At 42.8% G+C, this 23,074-nt stretch overlaps 4 protein-coding genes and 1 non-coding gene across 5 annotated transcripts; 4 read left to right on the top strand and 1 right to left on the bottom strand.

Annotated features, from left to right (window-relative positions):
* Window positions 1-55: 55 nt before the first annotated feature.
* On the top strand, window positions 56-6,351 carry LOC135630659 (alanine aminotransferase 2-like). Its single transcript, XM_065137763.1, has 15 exons — window positions 56-238; window positions 1,308-1,358; window positions 2,287-2,337; window positions 2,485-2,550; window positions 2,629-2,690; window positions 3,165-3,243; window positions 3,326-3,430; window positions 3,518-3,628; window positions 3,969-4,106; window positions 4,626-4,700; window positions 4,838-4,958; window positions 5,032-5,186; window positions 5,366-5,440; window positions 5,642-5,845; window positions 5,979-6,351. Exons 1-15 carry the CDS (start codon window positions 185-187, stop codon window positions 6,093-6,095), a joined length of 1,464 nt encoding a protein of 487 aa, XP_064993835.1. The 5' UTR covers window positions 56-184; the 3' UTR covers window positions 6,096-6,351.
* A 135-nt stretch (window positions 6,352-6,486) lies between these two features.
* Window positions 6,487-12,087, top strand: LOC135630658 (uncharacterized). The gene is made up of 6 exons (XM_065137762.1): window positions 6,487-8,021; window positions 8,259-8,463; window positions 8,543-9,098; window positions 9,535-10,033; window positions 10,156-10,237; window positions 11,653-12,087. Exons 2-6 carry the CDS (start codon window positions 8,296-8,298, stop codon window positions 11,872-11,874), a joined length of 1,527 nt encoding a protein of 508 aa, XP_064993834.1. The 5' UTR covers window positions 6,487-8,021; window positions 8,259-8,295; the 3' UTR covers window positions 11,875-12,087.
* A 333-nt stretch (window positions 12,088-12,420) lies between these two features.
* TRNAP-AGG (transfer RNA proline (anticodon AGG)) lies at window positions 12,421-12,492 on the top strand. Its single transcript has one exon. It is a non-coding gene; the product is annotated as a tRNA-Pro (tRNA).
* Window positions 12,493-14,192: 1,700 nt separating this feature from the next.
* On the top strand, window positions 14,193-16,990 carry LOC135631805 (ethylene-responsive transcription factor 1-like). The gene is made up of 2 exons (XM_065139724.1): window positions 14,193-14,610; window positions 15,971-16,990. The coding sequence occupies exons 1-2, from the start codon at window positions 14,358-14,360 to the stop codon at window positions 16,780-16,782; spliced, it is 1,065 nt and encodes a 354-aa protein (XP_064995796.1). The 5' UTR covers window positions 14,193-14,357; the 3' UTR covers window positions 16,783-16,990.
* Window positions 16,991-17,385: 395 nt separating this feature from the next.
* On the bottom strand, window positions 17,386-22,662 carry LOC103976404 (ABC transporter B family member 19-like). Its single transcript, XM_009391596.3, has 9 exons — window positions 21,787-22,662; window positions 21,647-21,701; window positions 21,375-21,550; window positions 21,129-21,293; window positions 20,760-21,055; window positions 20,357-20,673; window positions 20,059-20,282; window positions 18,057-19,973; window positions 17,386-17,964 (listed from the first exon to the last, which is right to left on the bottom strand). Exons 1-9 carry the CDS (start codon window positions 22,660-22,662, stop codon window positions 17,617-17,619), a joined length of 4,374 nt encoding a protein of 1,457 aa, XP_009389871.2. The 3' UTR covers window positions 17,386-17,616.
* Window positions 22,663-23,074: the final 412 nt, after the last annotated feature.

Below are 23,074 nucleotides of genomic sequence, written 5' to 3'. Positions count from 1 at the left end.
TGGGCGATCTCTGACGTGAACAGGCCATCTCGCGGACACCGTGCGCTGAGGAGGTAGTTTTCAACACTATCAAATTCATGACGCGTCGATTCGCCACGGAGCGACCTAACACCCTGCTCTTGCGTTCGTTTTCCTCTTTCCCCGGTCGCTCTTTACGCCTCGCTTTTCCTCTGCCCCGTCCGCCATGGATCGCGCAGCCGCCGCTCCTCCTGTTTCTATCGACACTATCAATCCCAAGGTGCGATCTTTCGTCAATTTCACTGACAAAAGATGTGATCTCTGGATTTGGGTTTGATCTGTTCTTTTTCGTTTTTCTAATCGTTTTTTTATTTTTTTGTTCTTGTGTGGTAAAGTCTTAAGCTCAGTGTCCGTATCTCGATTAACTATGCAAAATGATCGCCTGTTCTATCAATCCAAAGGCGCGATATTTCGATGATCTAACTGATAAAGATGCCTTTTTGATGTGATCGCTGGGCACTGGTGATGATTCGGGATTGTGCTTGTTGTTTCCTTGTCCGTTCTTCTAGTCGTCTAGTTTTTCTGTAAAGTTCGCCTGCTTTGAGCTGCTTTATTATTTTCAATTGGGTATGCAAAGTAATGCTTTTGCTCTTTCGTTGTTCTCTCATTTGAAAATTTCCTTTTGGTTTTTGTCATGCATCGGGGAATAGGCTAATATTAGTGTCATTTTCTATTCTGTAATTAATATCACAAATTGATTATGTTATGTTTTTTTTTCTATTACCAAATACAAGATTACTTAATCATAATTTCATGCCTTTCTAATTTATAGATTGGTTCTACGTTTAAAATTTTATATACATAAGCTACTAATTTTGAAGTCTATTTTTCACTCCCTCTTTCCTAATCGGTCTTTTTCATGGCATCGTTCTGCGGTATGCCTTTTGTCATTGCTTTTGTCGATTTGGTTGGATGAGCATTCCGCTTGTTCAATAGCATGAAGTACTTACTATGCATATAGTTTGAGGTGTTTCTTTGTTTTGATGTTCTGAACATGTGACTGCATCTGCATTTCATTTTTATTAATTCTGAAATCCTTATGCCTCTCGATCTGATTTATGTCATCTTCCTGCTATTGAATCTATATTTTAGATGAAGTACGACTAGGACTTCATGATTCTGATTTAGTGGATTCTCATTTGTGTTCTATTATTCTGATTTAGTTAATTTCTATCTGTATTCCATCATATTGTTCTGTTTGTGGGTAAAAGATATTGATCTTGGCATTATGTTGTTCTTGAATGAAAGGTGGAATTTGACATTCAGACAATTTTCCGTTTGTCCTTCAGGTTTTGAAATGTCAATATGCTGTTCGTGGTGCGATTGTCAGCCATGCCCAGGTGCTTATCTCTCTTGAATATTCATTCTATGTTTTCTACTTCTTTGTTGGATCCATATTTTACCAAATGATCAAAAGTGAATATTCATTCTATGCCCAGGTGCTTACCAAATGATCATTTGTCATCCACACAATGAGTATGGGCAAATGGTCTTGGATATCTTTGTTCTTTGTTCCTTTTTTTGTTCTTTTAGTGATTTGCCAATTAACTCAGGTCAACTACAATGATCTAAGGCAACTTCTGCCTCAAGTAAAATCTTGATATATTTTTTACTGACCGTGGTGTTTTAACTAATGATTTCTAGATGTCTAACAAACTTAACATCTAACTGTACTAATAAAAAATGGAATTTGTTTCATCATATTTTCACCTGCTTTATATATATACCTTATTTGTCTTTGGCGTCTCTCTTTTCTCTCTCTTTCTCTCTTCAGATATGGATCCTTAAGGTTGTACATTTCAACCATCGATTGATGATGAAAGATAATGGTGATTGCAATATTATAGATCCATACACGCTTTTTCTATCCTGGATGTTCATGGTCTTTCTTTCATAAAATTTAGGTATTGTCAATGAATATTGCATAATATCAGCATGTTTAACATTAAGAGTCATTCTTGTCTTAGGATCTTTCCTTTGCTAGCCGTGTGGTGGCTGATCCAGGTCAAGGTTAAAAGGTGCATAGATTTCATGTTTCAAACCTGTGTCACATCTTTGAAACATGATTTTTTTTCTTGACGAAACTTACATTGTCATTGGAACATACTACCCTGTGGTGGTTACAGCCCACCAGCTAGAACAAAATTTTCAGTTCTCATTATGTCATGTGTTGAGGAAAAGACATAACACGGGAATTTATCTTGCTGAATGTTAATTTAACAAGATATTTGTTAAACATAATGTTCTTTATCTTTTTTTCTGGCACAGAGGTTACAACAAGAGTTGCAAACCAGTCAAGGATCTCTTCCTTTTGATGAGGTAACACTTCTCTCCTCCTTTTTTTCCCCTTGTCGCACCTGCTTTTGTTCATAGGATAGTTTTTACCCTTGAAAATTTTAGAAAAAAAACCTTCATTTCAGCTTGTGTCATCTTTCAGTTAGCTGAAATTTCAAATTATCTTGTCAGATACTGTACTGCAATATTGGGAATCCTCAGTCTCTTGGTCAGCAGCCAATTACCTTTTTCCGAGAGGTTAGTAGTTAGAACATTGGATCTTGTTTACTTCAAGAAGCTTCAGTTTCTTCCCAGTTTTTACGTGCCCTATTTCAGGTTCTTGCACTATGTGATCATCCAGCCCTTTTGGGCAAAAGTAATATTGATGCCTTGTTCAGGTATTTATGGACCATAACATTGTACATTTGGGTTGAAAATGATCAGAATTTTGCTGTTATTATATTTATATATTATCTTCCCAAGCTTACTTGAGTTTAGTTTTCCTGGTTATTGTCTACTAAAGTTGCTATTCGATTTGATGAATGAAAACAGTTGCTAGACCTGAAGAAGCCTATTTGGTATCCTGTTAACCCGTGGATTCTTTTATTTCTTTTAGTCTCTTGTAAATCTTTGAGATGGAATAAAGTTACAGCTTGAATAGCCATTTTTTAACAAATGATTTCTTGGTGCATTGAGCCGATGATTTTGTACAATATTAGGAAAGTCAAAGGTTTCTCTTAGCGACTTACCTTTTTGCCAAGTTATGTGAACAGTTTTCAGCTACTAATTTAACATATTTAATATATATTCCAATTTTCAAGTATGAATATATCATATAGTGCCTAAACTTAACATCTTATGCCTTATCACAGTAAAGATGCCATTGGAAGAGCACAGAAGATACTAGACTTGATTCCTGGAAGAGCAACAGGAGCATATAGTCATAGTCAGGTAAGAACATGCCTTTATCTCTTACCATTGATTTTTGGAACATGACAAGTCCGAAATGGCTATTGTACTTGTAATGTCACAGGGTATTAAAGGCCTACGAGATGCAATTGCAGCTGGCATTGCGATTCGTGATGGTTTTCCTGCCAACGCAGATGATATTTTTCTAACTGATGGAGCAAGCCCCGGAGTACATACTTTACCCTTTCTTCTACTTTCTTTGTAATAATGATGAAGGGAAATAACATGCTGCTGGAATTTCTTTTTCTTCTCGTAGGTACACATGATGATGCAGTTGTTGATAAGGTCTGAGAATGATGGCATCCTTTGCCCCATTCCTCAGTATCCATTGTACTCCGCATCCATTGCTCTTCATGGTGGCTCTCTTGTATGTGTTCATCTGTTTTTTTCTTTTTCTTCCCTATAGTGTGCTCGGATTAAGATGCAGTGTATTGCCATCATATTCCTCATTTAAAAAAAAAAAAGTTTCACGGGGTGTACATGTGTGGAAATAGTTACTAGTGTATGCACTGTAAAATCTCTGCTGCTACTTTTAGAAAGTTATATAAATGTAAATTTGTATTTGGTACATTAAGAAACTGAATAAGCTACACCTTTAGCTGTTTAAGAGTTCAGATTTTGTTTAGTTTCACAAACGTCTATCTTCTCATCTATTCTATTTTAAATACATTCAGAGTTTCCTCTGAAAGTTGGACTGTTTTGTTCAGGTCCCATATTACCTTGACGAGGCAACAGGATGGGGGTTGGAGATTTCAGATGTTAAGAAACAATTAGAAGATGCTCAATCCAAAGGCATAACTGTTAGGGCATTAGTGGTTATAAATCCAGGCAATCCCACTGGACAGGTATGATGTGATCTTTTACTTAGATTGTTTTGAACCGTAGGTGGATTATGGGGACTACTTAGCAAAAAATATATTTTTTTTTTAATTTTGCTAAGCAACTTGTATTGTTGAACAAATAAAGGTGGCTTTCAATCTAGTTGCTTAATGATAATTACATCCATTTTGCATTTCTTGAAAATGATTGGCTTATGTCACATATTGTACTAAACATCAACAATCCAAAATTATTTGAATTTTTCAGATTAATGCCTCCAACATGATGTTTGAAGTATCATTTCTATTGTTTAAAGTATCATTTCTGGTACATTTGGGAGCATGCATTTTCCTTTGTTTAAGAACAATGAATTATCTGAATTTTCTCCTGATCTTTTTGCAGAGGGAACAAGTTTTTCACTTTTTTTTTTTAATAAATAGCAGGCCACTAACAAACACAGTTCTTTGTTTCCAAAGCATCATTATGACGAGGTCTCCTTTTAATCTGCATTCCGTATAGTTGATTGTTTGCTTTTCTTCCAAAAGGTTCTTGCTGAGGAAAACCAGAAGAAAATAGTTGAATTTTGCAAGAATGAAGAGTTGGTTCTTCTAGCAGATGAGGTAAGGCAATCATAAAACCTAGTGAAATGATCTTTAGAGTTTGAGAGATTTCTAAAGACAAGATGGTTTACATGTAATATTCCAAGATCCATTTTCAAGGATTTTAGTTACTAATGCAATGTGGCAAACTTTTGCAGGTATATCAAGAAAATGTCTATGTCGACAATAAGAAGTTCAACTCTTTCAAGAAGATTGCAAGGTCAATGGGATATGGCGAGGAAGACCTTTATTTAGTATCATTTCAATCAATTTCCAAGGGTATGTCAATAACCATTTCTTATGAATTGCTGTGATCTGGATGTTCAATAACATGTACTGTCATTCCCATAAGGTTACCATGGAGAGTGTGGAAAAAGGGGAGGTTACATGGAGGTAACTGGTTTCAGTGCTGAAGTTAGAGAACAGTTCTACAAAGTGGCATCTGTCAATCTCTGCTCCAATATCTCTGGCCAAATTATTGCTAGTCTTGTCATGAATCCACCAAAGGTGAGCGTTATTGTGTTCTCACTGATCTATTTACTACTTGAAAGCTCTTTAATTTAAGAACCTTGCTGTTAGATAGTGACTGATAGGAGTTCATGTAAAATACAGTGGAAAGTCATTTCTTGGTTGTTACAGTGAGGTATAGAATGTCAATGAAAGAAATAACTTTGATAAGTTTGCAGGTTGGAGATGAATCTTATAAATCATTTATCGCTGAGAAAAATGGGATTCTTTCATCGTTAGCTAGGCGAGCAAAGGTCAGTACCATGTTATTCTTCCTTGTTATTGAAAAACCTATTTACTTGACTTGCAAGAGACAGTTCCAGGGTTTCTGGCACTCAAACATATATGCTTGCAGTAACAAACCTGTTTTGATTCCTCACATGAAGTGTTAATTGCCCACAAGTGGCTTCCCTATTTCAAGTTTATGAAAGATTATATTGTAATCCTTATTGCAGGCTTTAGAAGATGCATTTAACAGCTTAGAAGGTGTAACATGCAACAAGGCTGAGGGAGCAATGTATCTCTTCCCACGCCTTCACTTGCCTCAAAAGGCGATTGATGCCGCCAAGGCAGTTATTGCAGCACCAGACACGCTCTATGCTCGCCGCCTTCTTGATGCCACTGGTATTGTTGTTGTTCCCGGATCTGGCTTTGGGCAGGTGAGGCTGGGTTATATTTCGATACATGGGCATCCTTTTTTTTTCCTTTTTCTCTTTTGAACCAGTAGTATGAATGGCAGCTTCATGGTTATATTGCTAAGCTTTTGCTCTTTTCCTGTTTATCTTGTGGAAGGTCCCTGGAACATGGCATGTGAGATGTACAATCCTTCCACAGGAGGATAAGATTCCAGCCATTATATCCCGGCTCAAGGCGTTTCATGAAGCATTCATGGATGAGTTCCGCGACTAAGCCCAAAGACAAGTTAATGTGCTTTTATGACCAGGAATACAACTACTATCACCAGATCACCAAATATAATAAGCATCCCAACCATCCATGCAGTCCTTTTTGCGGATGGATCAATCACATACTTTTGCTTCAATTGTGATGACACAAAGCATAATAACAGCCATATCTTATGTATTGGTTTGAACTAAAATGATATGGAATATTTGTAGGACTATTTGATTTTTGGGCTGTTGATATGAAAACATTTTTTTTCCTCCTTCTGTGAATTGCAGTCAATAATTTCATATCCACAGTTTAGCGGAAAGGAACATGTTTTAAGGATACTCTGAGTTGCAGCAGGTAATTGCAAGGACACTCCAAAGTTATCATGTTAATAGTATATGCTGCAAGCCAATGGTAAGTTTCAAATCTCAGCTTAATTATTCTGTTCAACTTGAAGCAACTATAGGGAACTTTGATGTCATGAGTCTGCTCTTATTTGATGCTCCTCACAGCATAGGCCATGGGAATAGTTGGCTGCTAATTGATTTGTGGATGCAGATGGATTACCTGTTCTTATCTGCTCCTTTCATGAAATGTTTACAATTTTCACTTGCAAATAATTGTTGGACAGGCATGTTTTCTACTCTATCATGAAAGGCCACAACTCACAGGGTAAGCCTTTCCACTGTTGACAATGACAATAATCTTCAACAAGAAAGTGGAGAAGGTTGGTAGCCATCACTTGCATGCAAATCTAATCAGATGGTTAATAGAGAAGAAAAGGGAATTATACAAGGAATTACTGCTACTTGTCTATTACTTCATCTGAAAGCAAGTGCAGATGATAGCAGCAGAGCTGCTGTCAGAAACAACAGATTCATCTACAGATTCACAGGAGGCCTTCTAAAGTGTTCTGAGTAACCTATGATTCAGAGATTCTTAGATGTCCCTGCTATTGGACCACATTGCCACACCCATATGAGGTAGAGTTGTTTACACTGTGCGTCTCCTTCAGCTGGATTCAAGGACTCTGGAAGAGATTCTTCATCACACTTGTAGTTTATTGGGAGATACAGATGATCTCTTTTACTTGTACCTATCAAAATCTTCAGGTGCAAGCAAAGGTGTAGGTTTAGTCCTCTTTACTTTCTGAAGAATAAGGAAGTCTTAATCTTTGCTGGCTATACAACACTGGTTGTTCATGATGGATGGACCAAAGTGAACTGAGAGCTCTGTCCCGTCTCTAGTTTTCATTTCCTGCAGAACTTGGATCCCATAGGGCTCACTGTGGTTGCCGATATGTCTCTTTTGATCATCACCAAGATGATTCTCATGGTCGTGAAAACCCTTTTTCGATCTGTAACAATCTCTTCTGTTGATGCTGTTATGTGTTGTTTTAATGCTAGAGATGACCGCAGGAAGCTTCGACTGAAAGCACATGAATGCAAAGAAGAGTTGGGTCGTCGGTTGTCATCTTCTTCTAGTAGTAGCAGCCTTCAAGGAAGGAATTCATCATTCATCCAGCCCACTCATGAAGACCTTTGGGCTTTTCATTGAATCCATGGACATGAATGAAGAGGTAGAAGGATGCTTCGCTTGATCGACCCACACACACCCCACTTTGTCATCTTCCCACATTTCCCAAGAAAAATTCAAACAGAAGCCAGCCGAATGAGGGCCAAGAACCAATTTTTATTAGAGATAGAGCTTTAGATTCAATACTAAATTGCTATTCTCTGCATGAGTGCAGAGGCCAATTGACTAGCTCTACTAAATCGTGCTTAATGATCATAGCAATGCTGTGAGTGGCCTAGAAGCAAGCAAGCAAGAGGACACAGCGGACACAATATGAAAAGAAGCATAGCTCTTTAGCCTGTAGCCATGTCGCAGGACCGAGGAAGAAGCTTCCCAAGGGTTCAAACTACTCGCTCTTCTCGTGACACCGTAATGCACAGTTGCCTTCTTCTTCTTCTTCTCCCATTTCTTCCCTTCTTCGAATGCTGCAGATGAAATGGGGAAGGCCAACCTTCTTCGGTTTCTCAGTTGAGGGTGCTTTCCAATGCCTTCCAAAAGAAGAACACGACTGTCGTTACAGTCAAAGAAAAGCAACCCACCGAGGCCCCCCAATTCACCAGCAGATATTTTGTTTCTATCTGCCAAAGTCTGACAGCTTCTTCTCAGGGTAAAGAGGAGACTGAAAAGAGGAGGGAGGTAGTAAATGAGCAAAGCTTTCATCCGTAAACATATAATGCAGCTCAGGGAAGGAAGCGAGGAATCTAGAGGTTCCTCAAGCTCCATGTCGGTTATCACTACTGGCTTCTCCCCCATGGACAGCATGACCCCTTCATATCTGCAAACATCTACTCTTTTGCCAGCCATTGGAAGGGTGAAGGCCTCTCTCTCTCACTCTAGTGATCTCTTAGTCTTATAATGCATTTGGCTAATTCCTTCTTCATTTTGTTCAGCATTCATTAGACTCCAGCTCCTACTTCAGCAACAAGGGCAACCCATTTGTTGACTCATTCCCTGATCCACTCTGCAAGCTCAACCTCAAGGAGACATCAGACTTCGTCAAGGCATTTCCAATGAACACAAAGTGCAGCAGCGATAACAGGGGGCTGCTCGAAGCCTCAAGTCAGAGGAGGAGAGAAGGATTAAGCTTAATGGGGCAGAAAAGGCTGGAGACTCCTTCAACCCCTGGGAAGCCTGTTTTCAGCTTCAGCCCTGGGCACCTTTACAGGAAGAACATTCCTTCCAAGTGGGATGATGCGGAGAAATGGTTGATCAGTAGCTCTTGCAATGAATCCCCTGCTCATGTGACAAAACCAACAGACTCATCATCAAAAAGTTCCAGGCAACACGTCATTCTTCCACAGAAAGGTGACTCCTTTGCTGAGAAGCAGATGAGTTTTGCTGAGAGAAAGGATCTAAGCTCCCCTATCCCAGGTTTTGATGGTCCAGTTATGTCCATGGACCCAATTGTACCTTTCAGTGGAGCCTCTTCAGAAGTACTCCTTAAAGGTTGATATCAGCAAACTCTGACTTCCCAATCATAGATATAGTTTTCTCACTCTCATTTTGATATCTATTTATGTCTGAGTGCTTGAAATTAGAGATTTATTTTGGTATATGCAAGGGCCGGCTCACTTATTTAAACCTGCATGATTTCTTTCAACATTTAGAGCTGTCTTTGAATTTTTTTTCTCAGCTTTCTTGGTTGTTTGTTGATCATCCACACATTGTTACACTTCTTATGTTCATCAGTACTGTCCAATGGTCGAATACTTACCTTGTTATATGAAATATTAAGTACTTCTCTTTTACACTGTCCTCAGATTCAAACAAGTGTTCCACCTTCTGAAAGTGTTCAAGTTTTTAGTAATTATGGCTCTGTTTATGTGTTTTTGGTTCTTCACTGCACAGAAACATAAAAGTCATGTATAAAACTTTGGTGCAGATAAGTTCACAAACAATGCAGATCAAGTCTACCCAAATTTTAGGTACTCAGAACCATCTGAAGAAGATTTTGTTTCCAGAAACTCATGCTTTGGACCACCCATGAAAGATACAACGACAGCTGCTGGAATATGCGAGGTTCAGCGCAGAGACATTGGCACTGAGATGACTCCTTTAGGGAGCTCAACAGCAACAAGATGCAATACTCCAATTAAGAGCTCTTCACCAGCAAGGCACAACACTCCAGCTGACAGATCTGGAGCTTTGGTTCCTTGTAACACATGCATCGATATTTCTGAGCTTAATGACTGCCACTTTGCCAAGCTAAAGCTTAGTGCACAATACGACCCAATCGTATCAAATTGGAGCACAAGGGAAGAGGAAGAAGAGGAGGTATCAAGGAGTTTGAGGCACTTAGAAATAAGCAGCGGAAGGACGAGCATTGGAGTATCTTGGGCTTCTGCCTGGGAAGAAGAAGAGAGGACTAAAAGCTGTCTCAGGTTGATCACTTTTAAGAAAATTCATCGACATCGTGTCTCACAAATGAACATTTTGGTTTTTGTACTACATATGTTGAAATTTCTCTTTTATCTGCTAAACCTGCTTTTTCTTACCACATCAGATATCAGAGAGAAGAAGCAAAAATTCAAGCTTGGTTAAACCTTCAGAATGCTAAAGCAGAAGCTCAGTCCAGAAAGTTGGAGGTAACGTACACAAATCTCATACTTTTGTAATTTTCATAGCTTTAAAATTAGATGCTTTCCGATTATGTAGGTATCTATGGTTAAGAATCAAGAATCAGGTTTTGAAATATATCATTGGTAATCTCAAAATTCTATGAATAGAAGACTGTCTCATATGATAATGCCTTAAAACATGAAAGAGGAGCCATCCCTACAATCAAAGGTTTTGACACTTGCAAAAAGATCTGGGTCTATCTAATAATCTTGATGTGTAATGTTAAACTGTTACTTGGTTTTCTATTATCTCTCACTAGTCAGATGCCCATCCTGCATTTGATCCTACCTTATGCATTTATGAATAGTCCACACTGAACTGCAAAACAAAAAAGAGAAAAATTGTTCCTAAAATAAAACTTTGTGACACATTCACATAATAATCTAACTAAATATTTCTGTCGGATCTTTGCATACCATATAGAAATTGTCCAAACTCAAAAAATAAGCATCTTCTGCATTGGTTGTATTTTTGTCCCCAATTTTAGGGAATTTCTGTTACATAAAAACTTTGAGGAACTGTGTTACTTCCTATTGTTAAATTTAGTCAGCTGTTTTTTACTGTTCAATTTGGTACTTTGTTTTTTCACTTTAAGACAAAAGTTCACAATATCTTAATGTTTCCCATTTCCTGCATTAAGAAGAAGAAAATAGTTTATTATCTCTTCCAGGAAATTGAACAGTGCAAGTACAATACTGTCTGGTCTACCTCCATTCAACACTGTATTATTTTATCACCCCCTCAGTGTCTTTTAGCTGCACATCATGTAGTAGCTGTGAATAGTTTGAAGAGCCACAAAGCATGTCAGCTGCAACATTTCCTCGAGCCCCTACATCTGTTACCATCTTTTCTCCACTTCTTTCTTATTGTCTCCTGTTCCCTCCAGCCTGCATGTGCTTACTGAACTCCTCTCTGTTTCCAATGAGACTGCTGTCATCTTCCTCTCAAAAAAATGATCGAGTTTGAATGGCTACTCTTTGTTATCCTTCTTTAAGAAGCCATTCCTCAATAAAAGATTTGAGTGGTCACTCCGGGAAGTCAATCAAATATTTGTTCTTTAGCATGCATGTGAAGGCATTTCAATGTGAGCATCTTTTCTGCTCCTCTTGGTTAACTCCAGACCTTTGGTCGTTTGGTCTTCAAGATTCAGTGGCTTGAGCTATTGATGTGATATGTGCATGTTCTTCACTTCTCTTTTCACCATGATTCCTTTTCTTTTAGCAAAATGATGAAATCATTCTCGCAACTCACCAATTTTCTTTGTTAATTGATTTATGATATTTCAAAATAGAAGGTTTATGTCCCAAAACCATAATCTGGTTTCACTGCAGTACACTTTCCATACAATAAAAATAACAGGCAGGATGTGGTGCGTTTGTAGGTGAAGATACAGAAGATGAGATCCAACTTGGAAGAGAAGCTGATGAAAAGGATGGCAATCGTTCACAGGAGGGCTGAGGAATGGAAGGCAACAGCACAGCAACAGCACTCCCAACAGCTAAAGAGAGCATCTGAGCATTCACAGAAGATGAAGAGTCAGCACAGCTCTCGATTCCCTGTCAACTCAACTTGTGGTTGCTTCCCTTGCAACAACCAGCTCTAGTACAGACCAAACAGTGACCATGTCTTCTCTCTATAGACCAGAAAAGTAATGCAGCCAAAGGATCCAAAAATGACTGGGCGCATTGTGAACCTGTGATATCTTTCTTGTATTCTTCACAAAGGATAATTATTCTGGTGTTTCCTTTTTGGCTTTGTTGATGAAAAAGATTGGTGGATTTTGGTATGTTCATAGAGTTCGTAGTAAAGGTAAAGTTACAATGGAAAAAAAGACTCCCTCAGTAGGATCTACTCCTTAAGATGGCTCTGACCTCTCTCTCTCTCTCTCTAGAGATCTGGAAAGGCCTACATATTTAATTATTCTTTGTCTCTTGGAGCTACCAAGATATCATTAGGAATCCTAAACTTTTGTGCTACTTTGACCAGATTTTGGAAATGCAAAGTTCTATAAATTGTTCCATCACATCCCACAAAGAAGAAACTTTTAGAGAATGGCAACATATCACTATGAATCTTCTTTCATGACTGCATATCCTTAATATTATTATAAGATTAAATAATATATTACTTTAGGAAGTTGACAACAAGAGGGCATTTGGTCTAGTGGTATGATTCTCGCTTAGGGTGCGAGAGGTCCCGAGTTCAATTCTCGGAATGCCCCAATTATTTCCTTTACTCTTTGAATCTATTCCATTGATGTTATTTTGATTTAATTGCATGAAGGTTTTGGTCTATGATTAATTTAGTCTTCATAAATATTTGTTTTATATAAAATATATTACTTCCCTCTTTTTTTATATTTATTTTAGTCTATGATTTTTTTTTCTCAGTCTTTTTACACCTTATTAGTTCATTGCTCCTTATTAGTTCATTGTTGTAGTTTCATTTCTAAAACTTCAAGTTCATTTCATTAGTTTCTGTAGTTTATTTGAAGCTTTGGCTATTGTCATAGAATATATTAGATTATGTGATCTTATTTAATTAAGATATATTATAGATATGATTGGATTCTGATAATAATTATTAATCAATAGAAATGAAGTTCAGTTAAAATAAAATTTCTTACGAGATAATCTTGATCAAAGAAACTATTCTAATAATTTATCTAATTTATTTGATTTTATATAAAAAATATTTCATAATAATATGATTACAGATTTTAGGTTAAGAGCGATAGAGCGATAGACGTCATCATGATGTTAAGAGCGATAGAAGTCATCATGATGTGTGATGCTTCCAAGGCACTCTCGTCTTCCTCTTCTTCTCCAAAGCACAACTTTAGAAAACAAAATACAATACTTGGTTCCTTGAGATGACTGTTTAAGATAGCAACTTTGCTTGGGGAAAGGGTAATTCTGCACACGAGTTGTGAGGTCTGCAACAATCCTCCAAGATTAGTACATACAGATGAGATGAGAGACCAGAAAATATCTGACCACCAACGATGAGCTACATCAGCATTCGGTTGATTCCAGCTTCGTCCTCTCCTCAACAATGGCGATGATCCTTTATTGCATCATCGTGCTCTACAGTAACAGGAAGCAATAGTGGAACTTCACCTAAGCCCAACTCGTCCAACGTCAACAGAGCTGTCTCACGGCCGTCTCCCACTGCCGACCTCCTTGCCTTTCGCTTTCCTCCTCCTGTACCTTTTGCCTTGGAGTTACCGCGGATTCGGTGCATGCATCTGCTCTCCAGCATCAGCTCCAACGTTCGCCCCGAAGTCGTAGCGCGCATTTGTCGCTTGTGGTTGCTCGCATCAATCCACACGCTGCACTACGCGTCCCGCCCCGGGCCGCCATTGACGACCAACACAGTCTTCGTCTCCGCGGCGACGGCGTTCGAGGTCGCTTCGCAATAGCAAGCCAAAATTACATATCCATCCCTCCTAAATAATTAATTTTTAATATCTATTTCCTTGAATTTAAGTAAATTAGCTATTTTTGTTACTATTAGTTGAAATTTTAAATAATATTAATATACTTTCAATTATAATATTTATGATTTTTTATAAAAAAATATTAATGGGAGGGAGAGAGATGTAAAAAACCACTGTTAGTAATATAATATATATATAATAAAGACTTAGTTGTTGTTTACGACTAACCTTAGACCATATGTTTTGATTTCCTTAGTCAAAACTTAGATCATGTGAATATGTTTTGATCTCTTACTTTCTTCCTCCTCATGTTTTAAATGAGCATTGAGCATCGACATATGATTAAGATCATTTAACCTAATAAGTTCGCAGCCCAATCTGATTTGACCCTAATTGGGCAGATACAGGGCCCCACCCATGAGACGAATCATCAAAGGACCATTTCTCTACTCCATGCTTATCCGAATTCCCTTTTGTTTTATTTATTGTTTTATTTTTATATTCTTACATAATTATTATTTATAATATTTCCCACCATCCCAATTGCCGTTTGATATAAAACCGCCACCGCAACTGTCCGAGAAAAGGCATTCTTTTGCTTTGCTTCGTTCTTGTGCGAGAGGAGAGAAAAGAGGAGAAACCGAGAGATGTGTGGAGGAGCGATCATCTCCGAGTTCATACCGGCGGCAGCGTCGCGGCGGGTGACGGCGGAGAATCCGTGGCCGGGCGGGAGGAAGAGGTGGGGGAAACAGCGGAGGGTGGAGGCCGAGGACGACTTCGAGGCCGATTTCCAGGAGTTTGATGATGAGTCGTCGGAGGACGAGTTCGATGACGAGGAGGAGATCGATGAGGTCGGTGTAAAATGCTTCGGTTTTGGGTCGAAACCCTGCTTCTCTCGAGGTAATTAGAAGAAACTTGTGAGAATTATTGCCATCTTTGCCATAAAGATTATTTGTTTTTCGCCTTTTTGTTGTGGAAAATCATCTTAAAAAAAAAATCGGTTCTCCTTCACGTATGGATTACTGATTACTGAGAATATGCTCATTAATTTGAGGTTTTTCTTTCTTTTGAGCAGATAACAAGAATGAAAATTGGGGTTTATACTTTGGATTTTTCTTTGACAGTATAATATTAATTGACGTTTTTCTTTCTTTTGAGCAGATAACAAGAATAAAAATTGGGGTTTATACTTTGGATTTTTCTTTGACAGTATAATATTAATTGACGTTTTTCTTTCTTTTGAGCAGATAACAAGAATAAAATTGGGGTTTATACTTTGGATTTTTCTTTGACAGTATACTATTAATTGAGGTTTTTCTTTCTTTTGACCAGATAACAAGAATGAAAATTGGGGTTTATACTTTGGATTTTTCTTTGACAGTTTAATATTAATTGAGGTTTTTCTTTCTTTTGAGCAGATAACAAGAATGAAAATTGGGGTTTATACTTTGGATTTTTCTTCGACAGTATAATATTAATTGAGGTTTTTCTGTCTTTTGAGCAGATAACAAGAATGAAAATTGGGGTTTATACTTTGGATTTTTCTTTGACAGTATAATATTACTAGTTCTAGTAAGATCTGTTCCTTGAACTTTGTTTGAAATATTATAATGTCACTAATTTATTGGCATATATGTAAAAAAAACACAATGATATGTAAAACTAGGTTCTTGCTTTCAGATTTCAGATCGATGGTAAAAGGACTTGTAATCTCTAACTGAATGTTACTCTTCAAAAAGTTGTGTGTTTCTTAGATTCTTGTAGTGCTACTGTTTTCTTTCATGAAGAAAGAGGCAGTTATTTTCTTCAGGCAACTGCAAATTTTGATTTATAGTGTTCGCAACTGTGCATACGAGATAGAACTCAGATCCACTTCAAGTAATCTTGAATTTGAGAACCAAAATTGCCTAGAATATCACCACAAGATGCTTGGATCAACAGGAACTACCTTTATGTTTACAAAGAGGCAACTCATAATGTGTTAGGTTTTCACATCTAACAAGGTAAGAAAAGGAAAATTCTAATGATTGTTAAGGGCCGATGTTTTTGCACAATCATGGTCACTTTTCTTCATTAATCTGATTGTCTGTTGAGTGAATAATTTTTCTGTGTGGAGAACAATGAGAGATTGCTTCCAAGTGATATGGATTACCTTATTTTTTGTGTAGATGTTATCGAATATTAAAAACAGGATGATCTTGTTGGTTAATTTTAGTAATACATAACATAAGCCTCATCTCTTATTCTCTTTGCACTGCAGAGCGCTCAACCACTCTAAAATCAGCAGATTTTAGTGGATCTGCAGTTCAGTCAGCCAAAAGGAAGAGAAAGAATCAATTCCGTGGAATCCGCCAACGTCCATGGGGCAAATGGGCAGCTGAAATTAGAGATCCCCACAAAGGAGTTCGTGTTTGGCTTGGGACATTCAACTCTGCTGAAGAGGCTGCAAGAGCCTATGACGCCGAAGCTAGGAGGATTCGAGGAAAAAAAGCCAAGGTCAACTTCCCCAGAGCAGCAAGCTCAGGTTCCAAAAAGATCATCCCAAAACCTACTGCTCTAAGAACACATGTGCCAAATCCGTCAGAAAAGTGTGAATTTAAGCAGTCCAACCATCAGAATGATCAGTGTTGTGATCTCTATTCTACTATGAGCCACTTGGAAGAGGAGTTGGCTAAGCCTGTCTATTTGAATACCTTGCCAACAAAAGAACCATCTGCACCTGGTGAAGGTATGGAGTTTCATTCCGATGAGGGAAGTAACTCTTGTGGTGATCCAGACTTTGGATTGTTGTCAGTTCAAGTTCCCACTGCTGACAATGGATTGTTGTCTCTGAAGAACTTGAAAGACAATTGTGGAGTGCAAGTCTCAGAAGAAGAGACCACTCCGGTCGATCTATCTGAAGACTTATCTGCTTTCGACCCATACGCGAACTTCATGCAGTTTCCGTACCTTGAGGGAAGCTCTGATTTGTCAATCGACTCCCTATTTGGTGGTGAATTAGCTCAGGGTGATCTGGCTGATGTGAACTTATGGAGCTTTGATGAGCTGCCCATGGAGGGCAGTCTTTACTGAGGGACTTGGACCTTAGCCACAGGTGCTCTGTAAATAGGGAGAAAAACAAGCATCCCAAAGATGGCACTCTTTCTCCTGCTGTTCTGCTTTATATGTATATCTCCTTGTTTGGAGAACAATTGGTTATTTTCCTTACATGTCATTTACTTTCTCTTGGAAACCAATAACGATGAAGGATATGGAGGACCAGAATTGTTTGCGTGAATCAGTATGTTGTTTACTTTTGGACTTGAGTTTATCATTATTCTGACTAGGGCAGTGAATGTCTTGGGAGATGCTTTTGAACCTGCTTTATTTATTTTCATTGTTCCTGTCTAGTTCAAAATATATGGCCATTAATGGTTGTTGCATAGATTGCAAATATATTATGCATGGTTAACAATTATGATTAACCGAATCCAATTACCTGTGAAGACAATGAAAAAACATGTTCTTATGAATGTATCAGTTCTTGTGTTGAATTCCTAGTCATGACCTTTGTCAATTCCTGATATGTTATGTCCTTTATGCAGCTTGTTAACTTGTAGTTTTCACTATTTTCCTTCTTGTTTTCTGTATTATTTTCTGAAAGAGGTATTATTCTTCAAGATATAAATCGTCGAGTGAAACAGATAAAAGTGACTTGGACTGATATAGGAGTATGTTCTTACAGCATCACGACTACATGCTACATCACCGACAATGGCCAAATGGCCCATGGAAGGCAGCTCATGCGCTGCTAACAAGTAGATCATGGTCGTCAGCCAACCTTGCACCACAACACATGGAGAAGGCTACTCTTCAGAAGAGGAAGAAGAAGACTTGCCAGGCTCGCTGGAGCTTCTACGCCTCACTTCAAGCAAGTGCCTGGGCCTCCGATTCGCGGCGGACCATGGCGGCGTAAACCCCGTCGACGTGGTTCTCCAGCAGCGATCGGTGGCTCCCGAACTCCACGACGGTCCCGTCACGAACGACGGCGACCCGGTCGGCGTCCCGGACGGCGGCCAGCCTGTGGGCGATGATGATCGTGGTGGCCCGCTTCGAGGCCTTCCGCAGCGCCTCTTGCACCTGCCTCTCGGACTCCACGTCCAACGCGCTGGTTGCTTCGTCCAGCAACAGGATCCTTGATCTCTTCAGGATCGCGCGCGCGATCGCGATCCTCTGCTTCTGGCCGCCTGATAGCTGCACCCCGCCCTCCCCTACCTGCGTCAGCGTCGTGCCACCATGAAGAAAGAACCAGGAAGATTGCAGCAAAAGGAATCTTGGAATGTCTACTTGCAGCGATGGCGTCTTACCTGGGTTTCGTAGCCTTGAGGTAGTCCGGAGATGAACTTATGGATGTGGGCCGCCTCTGCCGCCTCCTCGATCTCCGCCCAAGAAGCGCTCTGGTCGCCGAACCTGATGTTGTCTCTTATGCTGCCGCCGAACAAGCACGGCTCCTGGCCCACCAACGCGCACTCCTTCCTCAGCCACTTCACGTCCGCCTCCCGCACGTCCAGGCCGCCCACCACCACCCTCCCCGCCTCCGGGTCGTAGAACCTCTGCACCAGCCACACCACCGTCGACTTGCCGCTCCCGCTGTCCCCGACCAACGCCACCGTGCTCCCCGCCCTGACCCTCATCGAGAACTCCCTCAGAACCGCCACGCCGGGGCGCGACGGGTACGAGAACGTCACCCTCCGCAGCTCCACCTCCATCAGCCTACCCCCCTCGACCCGCCGCCCCTTATGCGGCCCTTCGGTGTCCATCATCGACGGCCGGCGCTTGATGATGCGGAGGACGCGGTCGATGGCCGCCGGCGCACGGGAGGTGTTCGGGGCAAGTCCCGCGAGCTGGCCTACGGAGAAGGAGCTCAGGACCAGGATGAGAAATATCTTGCACACGTCCCCGAAGCTGGAGTAGCCCGACTTCATCATGCGGGCTCCGGCCCATAGGATCAGGGTGTACGCACCGTACATGGCTCCCTGCGAAAGCCCAAGACCGAGGCCCATGAGATGTGCCCTGTTCATGGACTTGTTCATGGGCTCCGATAAGACGCGGTCAAACGTTGACACGATCCGCTGTTGGGCCGAGAAGGCCGCGATCGTCCTCACGCCGGACACCGCCCCGGCGGCGACGCTGCTGGCCGCCGCGTAGGCGCCGTCGTCCGACCTCGGCCCGAGATTCACGAGCAAGCTGAAGTAGCTGGCGCCGAGGGTGAACGGCGCCACGGCCATCGCCACGAGCGTCAGTCTCCAGTCGAGCGCGAACGATGCGCCAAGCCCGGCGGCCACCGAGCCGAGTCCCATCAAGAGGACGGAGTGCCGGTCGCCAAGCATCGACCGGAAGGCGGCGCAGTCGACCGACAGCCACGAGATGAGCGCGCCGGTCGAGTTCTCGGCGAGGTCGAACCACCCGGGCTCCTGCCGGAGGATGGAGCGGAACAGGCGGTTGCGGACGCGTATCGTGAGCCGCGTGCCTGCCCAACCACAAAGGCCGTGTTGGCCCGTCATGGTGAGGATGCAGCCGACGCCGAGGCCCACTATGGCGAGAGCGAGGTAGCCCACTTCTCTCTTCATCTTGCTGGTGTTGGGTTGGAAGTAGACTTGGAGAGCTTCCCCTAGCAGCAACGGGAAGAAGGAGAAAATGGCACCCGCTGTTATACCCAGAATGAACCCAAGCAGGAGGACTGGGACCTCTGGCCTCTGAAGACCCCATATATCTGATGTGCTAGTCTTGGTAGGCCTCTGTGTGTCCATTTGTTCCTCCACTCCATTCACGGACTCCACGCACTTGTGCGTGGAGACGAGGGTGGCGGACTCGACGTCGAAGCTTTTGTACTGAGCCGTGTTGAATGAGCCGGGCCGGATTGGTCCAATGCTACCTTTGGATGCATTGATGCTCGTGTTGTCGGTGGCGAGTTTTACTAGGGCAGCGTAAGGCCCGGCCCGACCCATGAGGTCGTGGTGGCGGCCCGACTCCACGACGGAGCCGGAGTCGAGGACCACGATGGTGTCGGCAGATCGGACCGTGGCCAGGCGGTGGGCGATGACGACGGTGGTCCGGCCGGCAGAGAAGCGGTCGATGGCCCGTTGGACGGTGGCCTCGGATTCCGGGTCGAGGGCGCTCGTGGGCTCGTCGAGGAGGAGGATTCTAGGGTTCCTTATCATGGCCCGGGCCAGTGCAATCCTCTGCTTCTGCCCACCTGAGAGCTGAGCCCCACGTTCACCTACCTGCCGATTGTGTCGAGATCACGGAAAGTATTAAGCTTCGGATTGTTCTCATTTGTTACAGAGCTACAAAAGAATGGAGCATCACCTGCGTGTCATAGCCCTCAGGAAGGCCGGAAATGAAGGTGTCAGCGTTTACGGCGGCGCAGGCGGCAATGGCTTCTTTCCTGGTCGCGTCTTCTCTGCCCATCATCACATTCTCGAGGATGGAAGTGGAGAAGAGGACGGGCTCCTGTCCTAGCAGCGCAATCTGCTCCCTCAGCCATTGGATCCTTAGGGTTCTTAGATCATGACCATCCAAGCGGATTGATCCTGGTAGCAACAAGTCATGACGATTCTGAGCTCAGCAATGTGAAGTGGATGGATGAAGTTGAGCGAGCCATTACCTCGGCATGGATCGTAGAACCTCTCGATAAGGGCAAAAATGGTGGACTTGCCGCCGCCACTGGCGCCCACGAGCGCCAAAGTCTTGGACGCAGGGATCGTGAGATCGAGATCGCGAAGGATCATCGTGTCGGGCCGAGAAGGGTAGGCGAAGTCGACGCCTCTGAACTCGACTCGACCTCTCACGGACGCGAGCGCTCGCCCGTCGGAGCTGTACGGGTCGATCTCCGGTGTTCGATCGATGACCTCGAACACCCGCCCCGCTGCCACCGTGCCCTGTGCAAACTGCGCGTAGTACGACAGCGACAGAGCTAATCCCCTGCAACAAAGTATTTGCTTTCAGGAAGATACTATTCAGATTGAACACGATCAAGAACGTACGCAGAGAGCGGGTAGAACGAGTACCTTCCACCTACGTTGACAGCGAAGAAGCAAGCAATGGCAGCTCCTCCGGTGATCTCCCCCTTGGCCACAAGCAATGACCCATACCAGAAGGCCAGAGCCCACTGGGAGTAGGTCACCAGATAAATCACGCCCATGCCCGCACCCTTCGCAAACCCTGTCTTCACTCCGATCGGTGCAGACTTCTGGAGCCGCTCCTCGTACTTGGCCGCCATCTCGTCCTCCATCACGAACGACAGCACGGTCCGGATCGAGGTGATTGCTTGCTGAGCTACATCACCGGCTCTTCTGTAGGAAGCCTGGCAGCCATCGCAAAGATAAAACTCTCACTGTGGATGCCAATAGAGGCAATGATAGTACTGTGTCTTTTACCTCTTCTGCTGCGGCGAGGCCGCCGTAGATGGCTTTGTAAGCGATGCCACAGAACATCATCACTGGTGTGACGGAGAAGACCACCAAGGCCACCTTCCATGCCTCGAGGAAGCCCACCATGTAGCCGCAGATGAATGTGAAGATGTGGTGGACAAAATGTGCCACCTACGTCCAGATCAATTATGTCAGCAATATCGGAGCTTGTCTTCACCAACAAGCTGAGAGTGTCTATTTTAGCCGCAATACCTTCTCCCCCATCACTTCCTGGATCAGTGCAACGTCACTGGATATGCCAAGCATCACATCCCCGGTGCTCATCTCGGTGTCGAAGTACCCGATATCCTGCCTCAGCGCAGCTCGCAGGTACTCTCGTCGAATCCTCTGCGCCGATCTTTCACCCACCATTCGCCAGCAGGTGATCTCTGCAGCCAGACATCAAATTACCTGATATCAGTATTACGGATCACCGTCGCTCTTACTGACATCCGTCTTCTCATCTGTCGATTTCCACCTCTTACCCATATATGATCCGATGACCACTATCGCCGCAAGCGCAGCCATGTAAACAGATATCTGAACACAAGGAAGAACAGCATCAGATCAACGATATATTTGAGCTAAAGAGTTCTGTATGGTATTATAAGCCGCAACTGCGTACCCTCTCGACTTCCTTTATCATGTGACTTCCGGACTCAGAGGCCATCTTGTTGACGACATCTCCGAACATGTAAGAGTACCAGGGAAGTGATCCACCACCGATCAATGATCCAACGCAACCCAAGAAGATGAGAAACAGGTCCAGTGCGTTCGAGTACTTGAACAAGCTGAAGAGGCCGACCGGCCGACTCGCCCGTACTGCTTCCTCATCATCACCATCGTCATCGCTCTCTCTGCTGTCGTCGCTCATATCATGCCTACGGTGTTCTTCCCTATCATGCGAGAATGATACATCATGATGTGTCTGATGATTCGATGAATGATCGATATTGAAAGAGACTCGGTTATGCCGAGCAGCTGCTGTCGTCGGTGCACTGTAACCAAACAGGCTAAATTCATCTTGGCTATCGAAGGAGTTGCTTTCAGCTGGATTCCATGGCCCTTTGGCCACCAAAACAGATGAATTATTGGCCTTACTGAGCTCGACAGAACGATCATAGTTCGTGGTCGAGACATGGCTGCGGAGTTCCAGCCTCCTGGCTTGCCCCGACGGACCATGGGACCGAGGATCCGCGGCCCGCGAAACGTAGTAATCGTTGGCCGACCGGCGGAAGATGGTGCGGCTGTGGTTGCTGCCGGGGGTGTCGTCGGCCGGAGTCCACGGGCTGAGGGCGGCGCCGAACCCGCTCAATTCGCGCCACCTGCTCGGCTCGAACTGCCACGACGCCGAAGTCTGCCATGACACGTCGTCGCGGTAGGGGGATCTGCCGCGCGGCGCGGGGCTGCGGGCGTAGGAAGGCGTCGGATGGTGGCCACGGAGGGCAGAGCGACCCCGGGAGTGGGAACTGCGGCTGACGTCGAAGGAGAAGCCGGCCATGGAAGAGACAGGGAGGGAGGGAAAGCAGCTGTGAAGGAATTGATTTGATGGGAGGAGAGAACAAAGCATGCAGTGTGAGGCTAATATAGAACAAAGTATTTGAGTCGGAGAATGTGATGAAGTCAACGAGCATGAAGGCTTTGGTGGCACCGCTGTTTTTGGAACAAGCATTTGATGTTGCAGCAATTATACAAACGATGAACAAAACAACAGAATTTTCTATTAGTCAAATCTAGCGATGCTCTGCCGGCAGATGTAGCTGTGTTCATTTTCCAACAAATGTTCTCTCGATAGTTTTTGGGACTAATCAAAGTGCCAATTCAACCAACAAAACCTTTCAGTGTTTCCAATCGACTGCCAATTGTTAGTAGTCAATTTGATGTGCTCGGCTCACAGTCCAAGAACACCAGAT

The sequence above is a fragment of the Musa acuminata genome, chromosome BXJ3-2 (genome assembly GCF_036884655.1).
Source record: "Musa acuminata AAA Group cultivar baxijiao chromosome BXJ3-2, Cavendish_Baxijiao_AAA, whole genome shotgun sequence".
Taxonomy (NCBI): Eukaryota; Viridiplantae; Streptophyta; class Magnoliopsida; order Zingiberales; family Musaceae; genus Musa; species Musa acuminata.
The sequence above is the reverse complement of the archived record's forward strand: the minus strand, read 5'-3'. Positions and strand labels throughout refer to the sequence as shown.